The sequence below is a fragment of the Uloborus diversus genome, chromosome 1, assembly GCF_026930045.1.
Source record: "Uloborus diversus isolate 005 chromosome 1, Udiv.v.3.1, whole genome shotgun sequence".
In the NCBI taxonomy this organism is placed as follows: domain Eukaryota; kingdom Metazoa; phylum Arthropoda; class Arachnida; order Araneae; family Uloboridae; genus Uloborus; species Uloborus diversus.
In genome coordinates, this window is record NC_072731.1 from 50,675,192 (window position 1) to 50,691,251 (window position 16,060).

At 34.2% G+C, this 16,060-nt stretch overlaps 1 protein-coding gene across 1 annotated transcript in view; it reads left to right on the plus strand.

Moving 5' to 3' along the window:
* LOC129229570 (polypeptide N-acetylgalactosaminyltransferase 13-like) overlaps positions 1 to 16,060 on the plus strand; it is a 224,552-nt gene that overhangs the window by 150,128 nt on the left and 58,364 nt on the right. Inside the window, exons 5-6 of the mRNA XM_054863906.1 lie at positions 4,303 to 4,469; positions 10,155 to 10,210. Of these exons, the coding sequence (XP_054719881.1) occupies positions 4,303 to 4,469; positions 10,155 to 10,210 (223 nt within the window). The remainder of the gene's footprint in view (positions 1 to 4,302; positions 4,470 to 10,154; positions 10,211 to 16,060) is intronic.

A 16,060-nucleotide genomic window follows, 5' to 3' on the forward strand; every position in this document is an offset into this window, starting at 1 on the left:
TTGAAATTTGGAATATATGTGAATCCATACGTAAACAGGCTTTGGTTCAATTTTGACTCCAATCGCTCCAAGAGGTGTTGATTTTTTTTTTTTTTTTTTTTGCGAATAAAAATAGCTTTATTAATGCAACAATAAGAAAGATAAATCGTAATAGATTGTCGTCTGCGTATTTCTCGTGATTTTAACTGTATGGAAATTATTGGAAATATTATCTCAATGGTTTAAAATTTATAACTGTTGCCATCTTATGTTTGTTAATAAATAAAATATTTGTAAATAATTCAAATAAGGCTTTTAAAGTAACTTTCAATTTTCGCTCTTTGTTTTGTTTTTACAATAATTCAGACATTGGGATGGTCGTCAAGTTTTTGCATGTGTAATTTTGTGTTTGTTAAGAATATTGCTTCCTCGTCAAGCATGGGGAGGGATCAGAAAAAGGAAAAATATAGAAGAAAGTTTCGTGATGGCCACAACATACTAGTTTAAAGCTGTTTTATTCAACATAAAATACTATTACGATGCAAAATCAATGATCAATGGGAAAGAGGGACATAAATGAAACTAGTACGGTACGTATAGTATACTAATAAAACAATGCACAGTAGTATGCGTAGTATACTGTACAGTAGATCCAATAATGATATTTGTAACTTTAAAAAATGAAGATGATGATGATTTATGCTGAGTAATCAAACCGTTATTCTAATATATTTTTAAATACAGTTGCTTCGCTAATTGTTTTATAACGTTACCATATGGCAACACCCCTCTTCCTGGTTTCTTTAATTCACAATACAAGAGCATCTTTCATTTTCATCATTTTTGCGTTTTGCTTAGACACTACTTGACGAGCTTTTACGGATTTCCTTTTCTTGACTTTTAATTGCGCGTATGGAAGATTCACTCTTACCTAGTTGTCTTGCTACCTTACTTAAGATGAAACAGCGCTCTTGGTTGAAGGCGTCATTATATTTCATTAACTTTCGCATTTAGAATGAAAAAAACAAATGGAAAATGAGTAGTTATTTGTATGCACTAACAAAGCGATGTTCAGACTAGTACGCTGTGGGAACTTCTGCTGTTCATTGTTTACGCTTCTGCCAATGACATCACAAATGATGAAATGCCACTCACTGTTGCCATTCGCGGAACGTAATATTTAATTCGCTTCTTTACTCACGTGTACTGGCAACGATGTGGTTGATAGCTCTTTCACTGAGCCAGGCTGATTTTTTTTACGTGGAAAATGAATTTTCAGTCCTTGGTAATTTTTAGTAACACTTTTTTGAAAAAAAAAATGATTAAAAAGCGATAACTTACTACGTAATAAATTGATGCCAATATTGTAATCCACTCGGCTTTTGTTGTAGCATCAAACTTGCCTGGTTTTCAACTAACTTTATTATTTTCTAGTAATTTAAGATAGTGTTGATATGCTGTACATAAATGAAATATTTAAATTGTTTACAGAGGTATTTTTAATTTAATTTTTTCATACACTTTTTTTGAAAAAATTTACTGAATAGAGAGGGTCCCCCCCCCCTTGTTGATATCGTCTTTTGTATCTTTTTAAAAGCCATACTCACTTCCGAACATGTATGTACGCTGCGATCTAATACTTACTCGGGTGAATTCTAGCCCGTAGCAAATTAACCTTTCATGCTTCCAGCTTCCTATTCATCTCCAGAATTTATTGTCATACTTCTGCAAACTTTCACCATTAAGAGAAAATTGTCTTATTCTCTCTCGCTCTCAACTTCTAATGTTTGCAGCTTGCAGTTTTAGGTTGCTTAAGGTAGAACGTTAAATTTTTGTGTTTTGCATTCTACGAAATCGTTATTGCACTTAATGGAGGCTTCAGCTGGAGAAGAAAGAAATAGTTTGTTGTGAGAGGTTTTTTACGGATTGAATAAGAAAATGTTTGTATCTCTATCTTCTGGGATCTTTTTTTTTTTCCTGCGTGGGGAGTGGAGGGAGGGATTATTTTTTCGAATAAATGTTGAAAGGATCGTTTTTTAATGCACTTATTTTATTCGTAGCTCATATTGATGATTGTTACTACTATAATGCATTAATTAGCTAATGAGAAAAAAATATCAAGGATACTTTTCCTTTCACGAACGAAAAATCGCAAAAGGCAGCAGTGTTCACGTACCTTGTTCATGCGACTATTTTTGACAAGATTGTTAATTTTTCAGGGTTTTTTTTTAAGGTGTGGTACCGTAAACACGGGCTACTTTGGCCCAGATTTTGGAAATTTTCTAATTTTTCCAAATAATTTTGTAACTATTCATATTTCCAAACTGTGGAAACCTTTTATAGGCATCTAGAGTTATCTTAATTTTTGAATACTGATCACTTTGTTTCAAAGTATTATTACCATTTTTAATTGTTTTTTATTTGGTCCAATGTTACCCTTACGTTTGGGTTACTTTGGCAAAAAGTAGTTCTCCCTGTTTTAAACTATTGTAGAACTAACTAGAACCAAAGAAAGCCATGTGTTCACAGGGAAAACTATTTATTTGAAAGAAAAATACATTTTGCAAGAAGTTTGAGTCACACATATTCGTTTTAAGGAAAATTATTATTATTTTTTTTTTAATATGCGTACCGATCTAGTTATTGTTTCAGAAATTACCGACGGAATCAATGCTCTTTTCATAAGTTTTGAAGGTTTTTATAATTTCATTAAGATAATATCATTCGTAGAACAAATAAAGCTTAAATTTTCAATCATTTCCAAAGCATTTTGGTCCGTTTCATTTTTTGCCTCTAACATTTGCTCTTTCTTCTCTCGCATAAACAGCTATCCCTGGTAACCGGAGCTCATTCCATTATACAATAGGGAAATTCCATAAACATTTCAACAAATTTAACAAAAGTTATAAGAAGTAGATACAACTAGGTCAATGTTTTCTAAACCTCCCGCAACTTTTCGTTATATTCATCTTCCATAATAAAAGCCATGTAACTGAGCCTTGAGTAGTTAAGTCTGTAATCGCTCTGTTAATCTATTACTAAGATTTCCTGGTTTTTTCTTGTGTTTTTCCTGTTAATAGATCTACTTTTAGCTTTTCTTTTCTTTTAAAAATCTCTCTGGCGGTTTTTTTTTTTTTTTTCAATTTTTTATGCTGAGCCAAAGTAGGTCGTAATTTTTAGATGAGGAGATGTGTTGTAATTGTGAAATCTTTAAGTAAAACCCTTAACAAAAATGAGAAGTACAACTATGCTACTACATAAAGTATTGAATAGTGTTCGTAAATATGTACTTAACACTTAGCTGATATAGAATTGCTTCTACAGGTAAAAGTCTGAGAGGTTATAAAAACACATGTTAACACAAGGAACACAAAGCCAGTAGCGTTGCTCCTTGTGGAGAGCTATCAAACTGCTTGGTATACATTACTGAAACCTTGAGGCTGCTCTCTAGCGGATTCTCTGTCAAAATATGTTTAAAAATTGCTTCCTGAAGGTTTACAGAGAACGCTGTATCTTTTTCTCCATTTCGGCCAAAGAAGGACCCTAGGGCCAAAGTAGCGCGCGTTTACTGTAGCTAAAAGAGGGGAAATGTAGCAGTATTTTAAAACTTTTTTACTTTGCAAAGAGAAACGCACCAGGTTAAAATAATTGTGCAGCATATTTTTGCTGAATTTAATGTTAGATGTCCTGCTTTAAAGACATGGGGGATTAGACGTTATAAGATTTTGAATGACTCATTTTGAAGCAGCTTAAAAAAAATTAATGAAATGGCAAGTTCTGGCGCAAAACGGCGAAATAAATTAAGGGGCCAAGCATCGAACTCGATGTTTACTTACTGATGCATGATTTTCATAAATACAGGGCTGAAAATAACAGGGCTCGGAATCGGGGAGAAAAGCTTCGATTCCTGGATTTTTAGAACCTCTGACTCCGCCCTCAGAAAAAGATCGTTCTCATACATTAATTCACACATACATTTATTTGTACTTACATTCTCACTCTTACTGTATTTATTTGTACTTACATTCTCACTCTTACTCTGCCGACCAACAGGTGTGGTTTAACCAATATTGGGTCATTTGAATTATATACATGCAGACCGACATTTTCCAAAAAATAATCGAATTAAGCTCTGCACACATTAAAACTTGTAAATATTTCGAAATTCGAAAATTTTCTTTAAACCGAATCTTTCCTCTAAATGTTTGCAACAGAAGAGAGTATTACAGTAAACACAATGCTATTCGTAACACTCATAGCCTTCCACTTCCAAACAGAAATTCATTTCTGTGTTGATACATTATAGCACTCCTGCCATTTCAGATGCAAGACGAAAACATACGCTTCTAAACTACCATCAACGAGCATCGTGATCGTGTTCCACAACGAGGCCTGGTCAACCCTCTTGAGGACCATCCACAGCGTCATCAGGATGTCCCCGCCGGAGCTCATCGAGGAGATAATCCTGGTCGATGATGCCAGCGAAAGAGGTAATCATGTTTGCTTTTCCGCAATCAAGACCGCTGTACTCGGATAGAATGTTTAACTGGCTTTCATGTGGTTCGATTCAATATTCGATGGATATTTCTCTGGCTCTTGTATGTGTTTGTCTGGAACAGTTTCACGAAAGGAATCGCGCTGATGCCCCCTCCCCCGCCCCCAACTTGGATCGGATGGGAAATTCGAGTTGATAACAACGAACGATCAGGTTAGGGGTTGTCATTAATCATATCACTTTTTTGTTACAAATTTGACCTGTCTCCCCTTGGCACGAAGTGTCAGTTTTCTCCGATCCCCCTTCCCCTTATCAATGTCATCAGTGGTGGGTACAAGGGGTGTTATTCTCCTTCCCCCCTTTAACCGTCACAATAGTTTCCGTCCACATATGTTCAAATCTATACTAATAATATAAAGCAGTAGAGTTAGTTTGTTTGAACGCTATTTCTAGGGGAACTACTGTTTCGATTGAAAAATTCTTTTTGTGTTTAATAGTCAATTCCTTATAGAAGATTATAGGCTACTAGCATTCCCGTACCCGGCATTGCTCGGGTAATGGAATTAGCAGGGGTTAACAGTGCTTGGTGCACCTAGTTTCGAAAATCCCCTATAATAATTACTTATTACCTATAACTTTTTCTAATTTGGGGAGGATCACGGGGCCCCTGGACTCCTTACATATATGCCTTTGTCCTTAACTGATCTTTAACTGTTATTAACGATCCTTTTAAAGTATTGATTATCTTTGCAAACACAGGCCATCCACATTTTATTGATATACCTATGTTTAAGGAAGAACTTCTTTGTATACAACATTTTTAGTTTTTTTTTTTTTTTTTTTTTTTTTTCTGGTGCTAAAATTATTAAGCTGCTTGATGAATTGACTTTGGAGCAAGCTACATAACATTGGCCGTGTGAAAAAAAAGTCTTCTCTTAAATCGGTCCCTGCTACTTTTAATGTCTGTCCTTGTAACTTATCAATGGTTATTGCAAAGCAAACTTTAACAGGAAACTGCACTCTTCTAAACTCAAAAGGATAGTCCGCCTGTGATGATGTTCTTAAAAACTTCGTTTCTAGTTTTGAAAAAATGAAAGCAAAAGACAGAAACATTATGATTCGACTTGAGAAAAGCCTCGAAGAATCACGTGAGAAACAAAAACAATATCAAATTTATAGTTCGCTATCGACCAAAAGTTGAGATGAAGTACTGAATAATGATTTGAATGGAGGAAAGCCTTCGAAAATAAGGGATTTGAATTCAATGACAGGTTTTAATTTCGCAGAAATTAAGAGGTTTTAATTAATTCGGAACTCCAGCGCTCGAATACGCTACCTTGCGGTGATTTATAAAACTGCGTCTGCACCTAAAACATTGCCACGTTGCGCATCACGTGTGTCTGTTGACGTAAACACAGGCAGTTTGTTCTGAGTATTTATTAACGCAATCGATGTGTCTTAGTTTGCTTTCAGCTACAGAAATTAATTCGTCCCCTAAGAGTATTCTCGAGCTTCTCAAAATAATGTTAGTTTTTCTTATTTCTTTCAAAAAAGTATTAAATGGTGGAAGCGTAAACAAGAAAAGTCTGGATTAACAAAATTGGATAACGTAATACCAGGTAAAATTTTTTATTGTTTTGTATGAATTTGTAAGAATATGAGTTTTTTTTAATCTTAAATTAATTTAACTAATCATATTTTACAGCAGCATTTAGTTGGAATGGACAGTATGCAAAATATTTTCTTGAATTTATTATCGTAGAACAAAATGAAAAATGTTTAACCGAGAAAGAATTTACTTTATTCCTTTTATTCTCAGCTGAAAGGTTTCGCCAAATTAGTTTAGGGTTATAGTAGTTTTAGTATTGTGCAAGCAAAGTAGCCTTGGCGAGTTTTCGCATTTTTAGTTAAACCATTTTTAATTTTTATCATGAGTGGAATAAAATGATAGTAAGATTACAGAATTCGATAAGCAAAAAGAAATAATGGTCAATCAACTGAAAAGAAAACTACCACCATATATAAACTGTGAGTACACATTTTATTTATTTTGTTCTGAGTGAATTTGAATCAGTTTTTCAATTCGATGGAAAAAAAAACGAACTTAACAACATTGACTGGACACTTTTCCTTAACCTAATTCCACATAAATGATTTAAATAACCTTTGTTACTACAGTATCCTACTGAAATAGACAGTATGCAAATAAATTTTCTTGAAAATATTTATCGCAGAACAGATTGAAAAATCCAGAAAGAACGTTAAGAATTTGAACAATAAAAAATAAAAGTTCGCCAAAAATCTGTTTATAGGCTTATGGTTTTAAAATTATGTGAAAGAATAATGTATCTTGACAAGATTTCGCATATCAGGTAAATCATTTCCATGACGAATGAATTAAATGCATGATTTCTTTGGATATCCAATCATATAGTCATAGAAATAAATTATCTAGTGTTAAACGTTACTCTTGACAGTCTGCCACGTATGTGCACTATGTGACAAAAATGTCAACAAATGCTGGAAATGTCACGAAACTGAACTTAATATGTACTAATGTATAGAAAAAACGGTACAAAATGAAAATGCCGTTCGAAGCGAACCAAAAATTTATGAATTCCGAATTCAACATCGTGAAAATGGCTGCTTCAGAACAACTTACTGTGTGTTCTGCATTAATTGTTTACTTTCGTAATACTTTTTGGTTTCTAATCTCTTTCTATATGGGTCAGAATAACCAAAAGACTTTGAAAAATCTTTTCAAATGAATAAAGCGAAAAAATCATACATACGAACAAAAATCACAACACTTTTAGCATTTTCTTCGTTACCACATGCGTTTGTTTTAGTTTTCAATTCCGCCATTAGACAGTGACTGCAGTGCCCCCTATAGTTCGTTGGAGTTGCGAATTTCTCCCGAACTAATTGAGATTTCGAAAAATCCTTTCTTAGTGGTTATTTTCGTAATCATGCGGACACGCCTGCCAAATTTCAAGTCTGAAGCTTCAGCGGTTTCGTCTGTGCGTTGATATATATATATATATATATATATATATATATATATATGTTATCTCAGGACATTGATTTTTATATATTAAGATATAACATCACGCTATGATTAATAGGTGTGAATCAGCAATAAAAAATATTATGAAAACGGGAAAATTTATATTATAATATAAAATGTTTGTATTTCAGATTATGCGTAGCTACGGTGGCTCGACCTGAAGATACGGGCGTCACGATCCAATAGGCGTAGGTTCGAGTCAGCTGTGAGGCAAATCTTGAGGGTACTTTTTAGAGAATATCCTAAAAAATGCTAAAATTGATTTGTAAAAAAAAATGTATGGCCTATCATTGTCTTATTTTTCTTATTATTTTTTTAATTAAAAAAGCTGGACAGTTTGTTTGTTTGAACGCGCTCATATCGGGAACTACTGGGTCGAATTAAAAAATTATTTTTGTGTTGAATAGTAAATTCATTGAGGAAGGCTATAGACCTTTTTTTTTAATTAGATTGACCGAAATATTTGTTATTGAAAATTAAATCTTTAATTAATTGTTTAGTTATATGAATTCCTAATAGATGGCGGGATAAGTTAACTTTTTGAGAGGACTCTGGCCGACTATCGATAGCTGCGAGGAATCATGTCCATGCTACGCTAAACAGATTTTTGAATGCTTTTTTTTTTTTTTTTTTTTGATGTTCAGGTACATAATTTGTTTTTGTAAGATTTTTGTATTGGGTTTTGTTTTCGTTATTTCTTCAACGGTTGTTTTTGTTCTTCTAGTTGAAGATAGTTACATATCAAGTATATAATTTGATTTTTCGTATTATTAAATTGTGATTGCTCTTTATAACGTTTTTATTATTGCATAGTTTATTTGGCGAAACACTTTAAATTGCAGGGGGAAAAACCGCTTCATTCGCTAAAGGGCAGGGTTACGGTAGCGTGGTTCCTTGGCGCGTTAAGCGATGAACTATGTAGTTGAAGGATTATTTTGAGTTTTAAAGCTACTGTTAATATTTTTATGTGTTTTGGCGAATAGTTTTGAATTCCAAAGAAACTTTAATAGATCTTTTGAAAAGGTGAGAATGCATTTTAGTTGAAGAAAGTGATCATTTGAAATCGGAAGGGGAGCGGGGGGCGTGGATATTTTTGTTCAACGAACTTCCTTTAACTTCTTAGCACGGGCATCGCCGTGCGGGTACTGCTAGTTATGAATAAAATGTAAACGATTTTAGTAGTATTTTCAATTCCTGGCCGATTTGGTTCTCTTTATTGACACCCAGTGAGTTACAGCAATTTTTCGTACCCGAAACCGTAGGTTCATTCAAGGGGGGCACTGTTCACTATGACCTCCCCCCCCCCCAAATGGTAGTCTGTATCCACCCCTGCATGTCATACTGTTTATGACCGTGTTTTTATAATAAATGTGTGATGCCTCACTTCTTGCTACGCCCTCGTCACAAATTCGCAATTTCACGAATCCCCCTCAAATCGTGACATCGTTAGATTACTACCCCTAATAGATCAAGGAAAACAACGTAACATAATTGTATTAAACATTTACAACAATAAAGAGCCCACAAGATTTATTCGTCATCTTTGATCACTTTAATGATGACCAAAACTTCCATTTTTGGTGTATGTTTTTTAAACTACGTGAGAATAAGGTAATTGTGTTTAAGATAAAAAGTGCTCAAGAACAGAAGTGGCCCAATTCAATTTCGGCAATTCAACAGTGTTGGTCTTTTCGAGTTGCGGATTGTTGGAATTCTGAAAAACTTACCATGACAAAAACGAAAATATCATTAAACCTTGATTACTATCTCCAGCAAAAGAAACAAGTATACTTGAGAATTTAAAAAAAAAACATGTTCTGATTATTTTAAAGTTGAGCACCTGGAATTCTCGCACACTGGCACACTTAATTAGTATCATGCATCTACACGAACATACACCTATTCCTTAAACATTTAATACTATAAAAGAACCCAATTTAATTTTAATTAAGGATATAGAATTAAGGTAGCGCTTGAAATTAACGTAATAATTTTTCCTAAAGAAAAATTTACTTGAAAGTAGCCGAGTTCCTTATGGTTGGAACTGGAATTAGAGAATTTCCATTGTAGAATATTATTCACAATGTTTTATGTTCTTGTTGAATTATTCATGTTGTTTATTGATTAATGTTGTTTATGCAAATTAACCTTTTTCTAATACATTAACAAGTTGTGGCAACAGTGTTTTCAATTCATAAAATTGCTGATGTTGGGGGGGCTAATCAGGGCTTGTTTGTTTTTCTTGACACGCGCATGTAAACTTAACAATGCTTTAACCTGTTCTTAATAAATATAGTACTTGTTTTGATCTTGTACTGTCTCTCGTCCTTAGGTTCCGTTAAATGATGTTGAAGTAAGATTTCTGGACATTTTTTGGTTAAATGTCCCGTACCTGCAACTTAAAGTTAAATATGTTTAGATTTAACACTTATGTTATTACCAACCTTAAGCTAATGTAAAAAATAACTGAAACAAAACCCCTATATTTATGATACTTCAAACGTTATTCAACTTCTGTAAATTATCAAAATATTTTACATATTTTTTTGAAAACTTTTTTTTAGGATAGCAGACTATCATTCCTCGTAATCTCATTTGTGCGTTTTATTACAGATTATTTAGGGAAACAATTAGAAGAGTATGCCTCTAAATTATCTATTAGTGTCAAAGTAAGTAAATCCTTTACTTTTCAAAATTATATGTAAGTATATGTGTATAAAATTGAAGTTTATCTCTGCTTCAAAAATAAGTTGTAGTTTATGCACTATTTTCCTTGTTTATACATATTCGTTTCGATCATTTGGTCAGAGTATGCTTCATACACATAACTATTTAGTTTATTTAAAAATATTCAAATCATGGGCTTTCTTTTTTTATATTTTAGTAGTTGAAATTGTACACTGTTAAAACTACAGGTTGCATTCGGCACCTTTCAAGGGTGAAACGCTTGTTCACCAGCAGCACCTAATACGGAGCCGAAATTGCACCTCTAACTAGGGTGAAAAACAGGCACCTTTTAAAAAATAGGCAGCCGGGGTGAAAAGAATGAACCTACAGAGAGAGAAATGGCACCCTTACTGTAGATCCTCCTCCCCTCTCCCCCGTATTGTGTGCTTTTTTGAATATAATTGTGTATTTGTTTTTTTTAATAGTTTTGTTTTGATTCATGATAGTCTACGTTTTGCACACTTTTCACATTGCATGAATTCAGAACTGAAAATGATTAAAACTTGTAATTACAGCATTTGATCATATTTCAGAGTTTTCAACATAGTTAAGGAGTGCTCATTGCTTTAATTCATCTGATCGTTCTCTACATCAGTGTTTCTCAACCTCTTTTGACCCAATGGTCGGTAAAAGCAAATGAAAAACCATTGCGAACCTGTGAAATTTTTATCCTTTCCTTAAAAATAAATAATAATTATTATAATAACTCTCGGGCTGGTAAAAAAACTTGTGAAAAAATTCTGAGTACTGATAAGTTTTTTTTTTTTACAAAGTAATATTAAAAATGAATAAAACAATAAATATCTACAGACTTGATTTGGTATCAAAGAGTTGTCACAAATATATTTAAAGTTAAAGACGAGTAATTATTTCAATAATCATAGTTAAGTTAATGATCATTTGTGAGAAATTACCGCACCGAAAGTAAAGTGTAGATGTACTTTTGAATTATTTACATGAAGAGCCAAAAATATTCTGGGATATTAAAGTTACGGAAAAACAAAATCCTTTCTCGAACGTTAAAAATTTCAATCAAGAGTAACAATAAAATAAAATGCATATGAAATTTTTCGACAGTTGAAAAACCTAAAGAAATAAGAAATTCCTAACGCTAACGAAATATTAAACGCTAACAGGAAATGATTCAAACACTTGAACGAAAAAGAAAAAAAAAGCTAGACGGAGAGAGATTTCTTTTTTATTTTTTGCGTTCGCTGTAGTGTAGTAATCTACGAAGCACAAGAATCATTTTTATTTACGTTCTCACTTGTTGATTAGTGATAAATTGCGGTTATTATTTTGGTGATTAAATGTTGCTTATCGAGTACTCAAGAAAATAATGATAGATATATTTAGTAGCGTTTTGAATGATGGAAATTTCAAGACAGTAACGGTCAACTGAAAATCAACAACTAACGGTACTACGGTATCGTAACGGACTAACGGTAACTGAAAAGCATTAAACGTACTTTTAACTATGTTTGAAAGCCCTAAAAGCTGCAAAGTGATCAAAAGCTGTACTTACTTGTTATTTTAAAGAATTATCCTAGAAAAGTTGAGATTTAATCCAAAATTGTACTTCATTCAATGTGAAAGACATAGAAGCCACGCATAGATACAACCTATCATTCGTCCGCCATATTGAAGTGGTTGAATGGTGAATGTATGCCCGAAGCGCATGCGCCAGCAAGTCATTTTGCGATTGCTTGCTGTTTTGGCACCCCTGTCTACGATTGTCTGCTGTTTTCGCACCCCTGCTCTACTTCCTGGCTAGTATTGCACCCTTGGGCCCCATGCTTTCACCTTAGGGAGAACATATTCACTCGTCTGGAACCTCTGGTTATAACAGTGTAACCCTAACTCCAGTGGACGAACCCTAAATTCCAGTGGGTAGCATTTATTGATGACCATTTTTTCGTTTCTTCATTCCCCTGAAATAAGTAGTGGGATCGAGTTCAGCCTTGTCACAATAAAACCTTTCCCTTCATGTTGACCATTACCAAAACATATTACCAAATTATTATGCCGTGGCGTGAGTTTCATTGTTGAAACTCGCGCGGCTATTAAAAAAATGAGAATTAGAGTTAAATTGGTCAGAACGAATTTTACGTGAAACGATTTTTTCTCTCCCAAAAGCAATACCAGAACGTTCTCCCGGTTTACTTCAAGCTTTACTTCAGCCCTGCTTCTGAATGAACAGATTTAAAATTTAATTTGATGTTACATGAACATTATACTAATCACAGTTTTTTGATCTATGAACATGCAAGTTCTTACGATTGAAGATCTGTTTCTGTTTTTTTTTTTTTTTTTTTTTTTTTTTTTTTTTTTTTTTTTTTTGTGAAAAAAAAGACTCATCGAGTTGATTCAGAAGAATATTTCTTCCGCTGTCATGAGTAAAACTATTACTTTTTTTTCATTGGGATATTTCGCTTGTTTATTTTTGAATAAATACTTAATTTTAGCTTTAAACTGTCATTGGCGTTCAAAAATCAGTCAATAGGGATTCAAACCGTAAAATACTATAAATAATTTTCCACCTTCCATAGTCCAGAAAGAAATTCTTTTTCATTTTAGAAGAAACATTTACTTGCGTTAAACGAGTTTTAATATTTAATTACGTTAATATTTTGATTTAAAAGTTTGGAAGTAAAGTTAAGCTTTTGTACAAGCATGTGCATTACTCCATAAAAACTGCTAGCATTGTGTTCTTTTCCCTCCATTTTTCCGCACTTCCCTCTCCCACCTCTCATGCCCCACCCCCGCAAAAAAAAGGGGGGGGGGTCCTCTTATCAGATCAGACACCATTTGATTTTTTTTATCAGTTCAAGAATTTTTTTACTTATTTTTTGAGCAATCACGATTGCTTATTGTTCTCATTTGACTGTTTTTGATGTTCCGTGCCTTTTTCAGCTTGGACCAGAAGCCTCTGCAGCACCACCGCCCACCGTCCTCTGCAGGCGGCGCGGCGCGGCTGCTCCGGTCCTGAGCTATCCGCTTCTCCTGGTCGGAGGCGTCCATGTCTCACACACTCACACATACACGTCTACGTGCATACACACAGGTCTACGCACACACAAGCCTACACACTTACACACACGACTATGCATACATAACCGCCCAGGAGGAGAGGCAGGCTTGGGGGCGGCGGGGGGATAGGAGCTGTTTCTAGAAACAATAACTCCAATGAGTAGGGTCCTGTCTCAGTTCGTGATTTCGAAAAACATAATTTGAATTCAAAATTTCAGAATTCAAATTAATTTTTTTTTTTTTTTGATTATTATTTTTTTTAATTTCTATGCGTGTATATTCAAAAGCGTTCGGGCACACCTTATTTAATTTTAATACTGTAGCCCAAACAGGGACCCTGGTCCCTGGATCGTTCAGTTGAAAGCCGAACGCTCTCCCTTTCAACAATGCAAGCGTAAGTTTACAATTTAACTGAATGCATCTATCCCATTTTTTTAACTATATATTTTTTTAAAAATAAGCAAAAATGTGAACTGTTTGTTTATTTTTTGCCGAAGACTCGGAAATATTTCTTAAAGTGATATTTTACTCATGAAGTTGATGACATATTAAGGAAGTTGTGGCTTCTCCAAAGCAAAGCACTTTTGACAAATAACATATATGGTTCTATTAGTTGTGAAAAGTTGACTACTGTATCATAAATCTGGTAAAATAATAGTTTCAGAGAGAAGATGGTTTTTTCAAAAAAATTGAGATGCTCACTCATCCTTAATTGAGCGTACATAGTTCCACAATTTGAGTTTCTCTTTTGTTTTAAATTTTATAACTTCTTAATTTAGATAGCATGTGAAAAAAAAAAATAAAGCGTTTGCAATAACCAACTTAAAGTTTAATCCAAATGTGTATATATATATATATATATATATATATATATATATATATATATATATATATATATATATATATATAATATTGCTAAAGCTTGACCACGGAGAGATGGCGTGGATGACCTTGAAACGGAAGCATGATTTGCGTCATTTGTAATAAAAGGTAGAATCAGACAAAAAACGCCCAGCAGTAAGATGCCCGTTCTCGCTGATCCTATCTATTACACAACTAGAAAATCGCCCGTCAAGGTATGACGAATGGTATGACGAGTAAAAATTGCTTCTACATTTGAACGAAACCATTGCCTGTTTGGTTTTATTTTGATTGATGAAATTTAAACCCTAACTTAGTGGATTAACCCGAAACTCCTGTAGATAACCTTTATTTAAAATATACCACCAGCTCAGAATAACTGAGCTGGTGGTATATTTTAAGTATTTCTGCCTTAGCCCTGGCTTAGGGCGGTAACTTATTACAAGATAGCCATTATTGTTGACCGCTTTTTCGTTTCTTCCTTCCCCTAAAAGGAGAATCTGACCTGTAAAACAGTTAAGATCCCGGATCCAGTTCAGCCGCGCCAAAATAAGACATGCCCCTGCCCGTCAAACATAACCAAAAAATATTATCAAATTATCATGACGTGGCACGAGTTTCATTGTTGATAACGTCAGAAGCGTTACTCGATCATTCGCTATAATATATATGAGGATAATAACAAACAACATATTACAAATGATGTTTCAGCTTCAAGGTCATCCGTGGACAAGCAACTGCTGTTTTGGTCTGAATTGTTTATTCTTCTTCGTTAGAAAATATTGTAACGGATTCGGTGCGACTTCCACTTTCTTGAAATGAAGACACAGTTCTTGATAAAAACACAGGAAATTTATTTACACTATGTACAGGAAAGATCTTCAACAACTGCTAAATTTATTCATCAGCAATTAAGCAATTATCGCACAACACCGTAAACTCAACGTTTACACACGTATTTACTTCCAAATACGAAAACAACACAGCGAAATGCCTCGCAATAAACAGAGCAAAAATGCTCTCAGTTCGAAATATCAATCGAAACTACTCCTGTTTATCCATCGCTAACGGCTCAAATACACCGAAAAGAAATCTCTCAAATATTCCAGAAAATGCTACAACGTTCTACAACTACACTTCCATTGATAAAATCAGTGAATGAAATAAGAAAAAAAAGAATAGGGGATTGTATACTTTAGCCATATGTTAAGGGGTTGTATATTCATTACGGGAAACTATTTACAGGTTACGTTCCTACAATAATTACTATTTACAGAATTTGTAACATTGCCCCCTTCCTAAGGACTGCACGTCCCGGGCAGTACAATCCCCGGAAAGGGTGTCGAACTTCTATCAAAAGTTTACAAATATTCACATTAATTAATAACTAACAGATACATAGGAAACACAATAATAACAAGAAATATTACTAAACATTAAAAGCAAAAAAATTATCTACAACTTTTATGTTATCAACCATGGTTGTTTACGTAATACTCATGAACTATGGCCATAGTATGGGGCTAACCGATCACAATGTACAACCCTAGGTTTTGCATTAGGTGATTTTTGGATCCTCACTACGACGTCATTCAGTCGGTTAAGGACTTTATAGGGTCCATCCCAATGCGACTGCAACTTGGGTGAAAGACCTTTCCGTCGGATGGGATTCCATAACCAAACCTTGTCTCCTTCGTTGAATTCATGTCCAGTAGACCTTGTGTCGTATCGGGTCTTCATCTTCTCCGCAACGATGTTGATTCGCTCACGTGCGAAGTTATGAACGTCTTCCAACCGGGCCTGGAGATCCTGGATGTACTCCTCAGGCGATGAAGGCGCATCCGGAGGACGACCGAAGACGAGATCACAAGGTAGCCTTAGCTCTCGTCCGAAGAGCATCT